Source organism: Physeter macrocephalus, chromosome 1, assembly GCF_002837175.3.
Source record: "Physeter macrocephalus isolate SW-GA chromosome 1, ASM283717v5, whole genome shotgun sequence".
NCBI classification, from domain to species: Eukaryota; Metazoa; Chordata; class Mammalia; order Artiodactyla; family Physeteridae; genus Physeter; species Physeter macrocephalus.
The window spans coordinates 100151590-100157589 of record NC_041214.2 but is presented as its reverse complement, the minus strand read 5'-3'; the positions used below and the strand labels follow the sequence as shown (position 1 = coordinate 100157589).

At 40.1% G+C, this 6000-nt stretch overlaps 1 protein-coding gene across 2 annotated transcripts in view; it reads right to left on the bottom strand.

The window, feature by feature from the left end:
- CCDC191 (coiled-coil domain containing 191) overlaps positions 1–6000 on the bottom strand; it is a 102449-nt gene that overhangs the window by 13062 nt on the left and 83387 nt on the right. For both annotated transcript variants that reach the window (XM_007107967.4, XM_028493432.2), the window contains exons 14-16: positions 5795–5938; positions 1275–1427; positions 587–732 (exon numbers count right to left, since the gene is read on the bottom strand). In XM_007107967.4, coding sequence (XP_007108029.2) covers positions 587–732; positions 1275–1427; positions 5795–5938 — 443 coding nt within the window. The remainder of the gene's footprint in view (positions 1–586; positions 733–1274; positions 1428–5794; positions 5939–6000) is intronic.

Below are 6000 nucleotides of genomic sequence, written 5' to 3'. Positions count from 1 at the left end.
TTTTATTTTTTTGCGGTACGCGGGCCTCTCACTGTTGTGGCCTCTCCCGTTGCGGAGCACAGGCTCCGGACGCGCAGGCTCAGCGGCCATGGCTCAGGGGCCCAGCCGCTCCGCGGCATGTGGGATCTTCCCGGACCGGGGCACGAACCCGCGTCCCCTGCATCGGCAGGCGGACTCTCAACCACTGCGCCACCAGCGAAGCCCAAAATTCACTTTTTTAAAAAGATTTTTATTGGAGTATAGTTGCTTTACAACGTGGTGTTAGTTTCTACTGTATAGCAAAGTGAATCAGCTATATGCACAGTTCACTTTATTCTCTTGCCAGTCCTGTGAGGAAGGGAGGGCAGGCATCCTCCTCCCCTTCCTCATTTTAAAGATGGGGACCCTGGAGTTCAAGGGGGTTACTCTCTTGTCTTCACCCATGCAGCCAGGGGGCGAGCTGGGACTCCCACCCCTGCCGCGTATCTCCGAGTGCCCAGCTCTCCTAGCCTCCACCTTATCTTTTCAGATACATTCCAGGCATAGAATCTATTGTAGAGCAATTGTGAAATCAGTGAGAGAATTTTCGTAGAGATGAAAACCTCACCTGTCACTGTGCTCCACCGCAACCTTGTGCTTGTTCTGGGAATCGATCCTGGCCTCCCTGACCATGTTATACCAGGCCCTGAAAATCTTCTTCTGAAGAAAATGTACACACAGTGTTCGTACTTCTTCCTCGAGGTCAGTCAGGTACTGGGGATGAGAACAGGGAAAAAAGTGAGACAAATAACATCACAGACAAAGAATTCAAGCAAATAAACAGTACAAAAGAGAAAGAATCGAATCAGACATAAAACAAAGGACACTGGAGGCATAAGGAGAAAGGATGATGTGGCAGCCAAGGCCATATCCTCTGTAAGGTATTAAAAGATAATAAATGGAATCAGAGGGATAGAAACAGTTATAAGACTGAGGGCGTAGGTTTCTAGTAAAACCACTTGAGCAATTATGGGACAAGAAAGAAGAAATTAGTATAAAAACAAAAGCTGATGTAATGACACATTACAGTTTATAGGGATACTCTCTATGTGAAAAGAAACGTGCTTAAGATTTTATACTAACAAAACATTGATTTGACATTTTCAAATTCATTTCAAAGCAGTGAATTGAATTGCCTCTTCTATATTGTTCTTGAAAAAAAACATAATGACTGTTGACATCTGGAGTGCACCTAATTTTCTTACATAGGGTTGGGCAGAAACATGTATTTAACACTCCCTTCACTGGGGCCTTACCTGTAGCCAGCTCCGGATGACTCTCCTAAGTAATATTTGGGAATAAAATTGATCAGCTTTGGCCATCTTCCTAGCCAGGCTTTCCTGACTCCACTGGAACCAGGTCAGCAGGCATTTCCTCTGTAGGGCCAAAGAGTGATGTCCTTTGGCCACCTGGACAGTTTTTTAAATGAGAAAAGGAAATTATTCCTTATATGTTAAATCATTTAAGGAAATACACATCACCTTGGCAAGTGATGCTGTAAACCACATACAGGCAGTTACTAGAGAGAATAATCTTACAGACATTCACCTATGTCCTAAAAGCTTTGACTACTGACTGTATTACATGGGGACTTTAGATTCACAGCATGCATAGCCTTTCAATGCTGACTCCCTGAAGACCACATGACTGGCTGGTTATTCAGGAAATGGAAAAAACAACCTCCAAAACCATTTTGTCGCTTGCACTGAGTTTTAAAGTGCATGGGTGGCAACGTTCTTGGTTCCTTCTCCTGGAGCTTGGGCAGCAACTGCATAACAAACCTCTCTTTATTATGTGCTTAACCACTGTCTAACTGAGGAAATGCCAATACTTTCAATTAGTTTTGTAGAATGAGCTGTCACTAGCACTGAAATTTAGACATTATCAATAAACCACAAACCATTTGGTAGAAAAATAACATGATGAATAATTTAATATCTTACCAACTTAAAGGGCTCAGAGTATCATTCTACCAAAATAAACATACAACTCAGACTTTATAGATTTTTTTAAAAGTAACTGTTACATTCTCTTAAGAGGCAGCGGGAAAAGCCCTTCTCTCTTAGTCCTCCCCATTAGACATTTTTCTGAGTCTTGTCTCACCACTGAGCACTGTGAATGTGACTGATCTAAGTGAGTCCCTTGGCAGTCACACATACTGGCCAAAATGACCATCACAGGAGGTCTCTGTGACACCTGGGAGCCAAAAGGCAAGGGGAGCCAGAAACACACAACCTCCTACCCTCTCTGCTCTCCATCTTCTAGGAAAACACAGAGAACCAGGGAGAAAAAGAAAGATCATCAGAAGATCCCTTAAAAATTCTGAAAATTGTTATTGGAACAAATGAAATATAGCACATATGAGTTTAAGGGAAAATGCTAAATAACTCTTCTGAAAAAAAACCAAAAACGTTATAAAGAAGCCAGGAACTGTTTAACTGGACCCTTTTTCTTTCTTAATTTTTTCTATCCCTTCCTGGATGTCAGCTCTGATGGATGAAGAAGATACTGCTTCCTCTTACTGTCCTCCAGAACTTTTCCTTTTACTTCTTTCTTTTTTTTTTCTAACTTTCTTACTTCTTCATTTTTTTTTTTTTTTTTTAAACTTTCAGCTGGTGGTTGGTATCTACATATAACTCTTCTGAAAAAAAACCAAAAACGTTATAAAGAAGCCAGGAACTGTTTAACTGGACCCTTTTTCTTTCTTAATTTTTTCTATCCCTTCCTGGATGTCAGCTCTGATGGATGAAGAAGATACTGCTTCCTCTTACTGTCCTCCAGAACTTTTCCTTTTACTTCTTTCTTTTTTTTTTCTAACTTTCTTACTTCTTCATTTTTTTTTTTTTTTTTTTAAACTTTCAGCTGGTGGTTGGTATCTACATATACCTCTGATTCCTACACAGCACAAAAGACATGCCTGAACTGGGCAGGATTTTTGGAGGAAGGGGTTGCTGAGCTCCATTCTAGCTTTGTAACCAATGTGCTGCGTGACCTTAAGCAAGTCAGTTTTCCTCTCTAAGACTCAGTTCCCTTACTTACAAATTGAAAGAGAAGGAGAGGATTACTAATATTCTAAAATACTAAGATATTATCCTGTGTGGTAGGCTGAATAGTGGCCCTCAGGGATGGCCACAAACTAATCCCTGGAACCTGTAAATGTTACCTTACATGGTAAAAGGGATTTTGCAGATGTGATTAAGCGAAGGATCTTAAAATGAGGAGATGATCCTGGATTATACGGGAGAGCCCTAAATGTAATCACAAGAGTTCTTGTAAGACGGAGGCAGGAGGATCAGCATCAATATGAGATGTGACATGAATGTAAGAGAGAGATTAGAGTGAATTGAGGAAGGGGCTACGGGCAATGGAATGCAGGCAGCCATTAGAAGCTCAAAAAGGAAACAGTTTCTCTCCTGGGAAACTCCAGAAGGCAGTTGTCTTGCTGACACTTTGACGTTAGCCCAGCAAGTCTGATTTAGGACTTCTGACCTCCAGAAATTTAAGATAATAAATTTGCGTTTTAAGCCACTATGTTTGTGGTAATTTGTTATAACAGCATAGGAAACTAACACACTTGTTACAAACTAGAGAGGTGATTCTCAAAATGTGGTGCTCAGACCACTTGGATCAGAATCTCCTGGGCTACTTTTTTTTTTAATATTATAGTTTTTTATTCTACTGTTGTTTTTTTTTTTTAATTTTTTTTTTTTTTTTTTGCCACGCCATGTGGCATGTGGGATCCTAGTTCCCCAACCAGGGGTCGAACCTATGCCCCCTGAATTGAAAGCACAGTCTTAACCACTGGACCACCAGGGAAATCCCTGGGCTACTTTTTAAAAATGCAGATTCCCTGACACACCACCCCCAGCCCCCTGGCCAACAACCCAGACCTACTGAGAACACCTGGAGGTGGGAACAGGAACTTGCATTTTTATAAGCTCTCCAGATGGTTTTATGAATAGGAAAATTTGGAAATGCTGGATTCAGATCTGTGTTCTCCTGTTTTTATTTTAATTAGGTTTTTCTATATTTAAGGCCTATAACTGTCATTTTGAACTCAAACTCCTGTTTCTTTTTATATTCTTATAAGTAAATTTTTAAAAATTTAATTTGATTATTCACCCATAGATTATTTTGTTTCTAAATTTTATACCTTTCTTGATTTTACCCGGTCAAAAACAGGGACCAAAAAAGAAGAGCTGATAAGAATTTAAGAGTGAGTTTTTCTACTTCCTGTCTGCTTTTTCTTTGTGTATTAATAATTAAAAACAAAGAAACAGACAAAAGCCAGAGAGAATAAAACAAAACTAGGAGCGCTCAATTGGATAACAAACTATCTGATATGACTAATGTTTGTTGTAGTATATTGCAAGAATCAAACTTCCATTCAGATTTCATTTCCAGACTCATTCACTCAGAAAACTAAGGCTCAGCCCTCCCATATCATTACCAGGAAAATAGCAATGCTTGGGGCACAGATGGGTCAAGGCCTCCAAGAGGAGGGATCCTCACGCCCTCAGGCCTGACCACCACAAATTGTCCTCCTTAGCTGGTTTGAGATACTCAGTGGTTCCAGAACCACCGGTTAGGAGGCAGAGGACAAAAAATCAGAGACAGAAAAACAGTGGGGAGGGCATTTAGGGAAGATAAAAAGAAGAAAAGAAAGTGTGAAAATAGGATGAGAACAAAGAGAATGAAGGGTGAATAGACTGGCTAGGGGAGGAAAAAGAGTAGCCTAAGTTACGTTCACAAAGGTACAACCTGCAGCATTACTGAATGTAGTGGGATTCTTATGATACCAGAGCATTATTGCTCATCTTTAATCCTGGTTTTCATAACCAAGAAGATTAGCCTTACTTTTCAGTATTAACTTGGCCAAATGGGTAAATAAGAGTGGTCATAACTGGTAGGCATTACTGACCTTATTATGAAATAGAATTCTAAAGATAACATTTTATCTAGTTTGAGCTTTTGATCATTAAGTTAAATGCCATGTTCTGTGCACTGGATAAATTTGAATTTCAGTGGTATTTGATTTCATTTATCCCTGTGTGGTAGAGTGGATGACTATTCCGGATAATAGGATCAGACACCCACACACTTGCATGTGATTTCATCCTGTCTCCCAATGGAGTAAATGGAGCCTCTTTCTCCTCTCAGTGACCTTGAGTTTGGCCCTATGACTTGCTGTGGCCAATGGAATGTTAGTGGACATGATACAGGCCAAGGTTTCATATGGGTTTACATAATTGGGTTTGGCCTTTGTATCTCAGACATTTGCCAGGTGAAAGCGTGCCCTGAATAACAGCTGGAGCCAGAAAGAGGCTGTGGAGAGATCTGAATTTGATCTAAACTGGCCCACAAACATGTGAGTGGGAAATAAACACCTGAGTTGTAAGCCACGATATTTCAGGGCTGTTTGTTAGGCAGCTTTATTGCAGCAGAAATCTGATTAGTATACCTTACGGTAATTATTTTTCCTTTATTACATAGCTATACACTGCTAAAACTGAGAGAGGCCTCTATTCATCCTACCTTGGAGGTCTCTAATAAAAAATGTACTCTAGTTTTTTCCAACCTATTCAGTTACAGAAGTCTTTCTTTACCTTGGAAGACCAAATTCAAACTTTTATCTAAAACAAGTAAATATCCACACTCAATTCATTTATCTTTCTGACTTTTAAATCTCCAAACGACCTCCAAAGCCTCATTGGGTGTTTACCGTATTTTAAAGTTCACTTGCTGATTTTGGGGGGATAAGAGTGTGACACTATACCTGGAGGTTTTGCTTGCTTTGCATTCTCAGTCTCTTCCAAGGCTCCAGACCTTTTTTTCTTAGCAATACGCTTTCATAATGTTCTTTGGCTATTGCTTCCAGCTGCTGGTTCCTCTTAATTCTCTTCTGCTTCTCTAGTTCTTTCTGGAAAAAATAAATAGGTAAAAATGCCAACGAGGAACCAAAATAGTGACATAGGAAGTTCC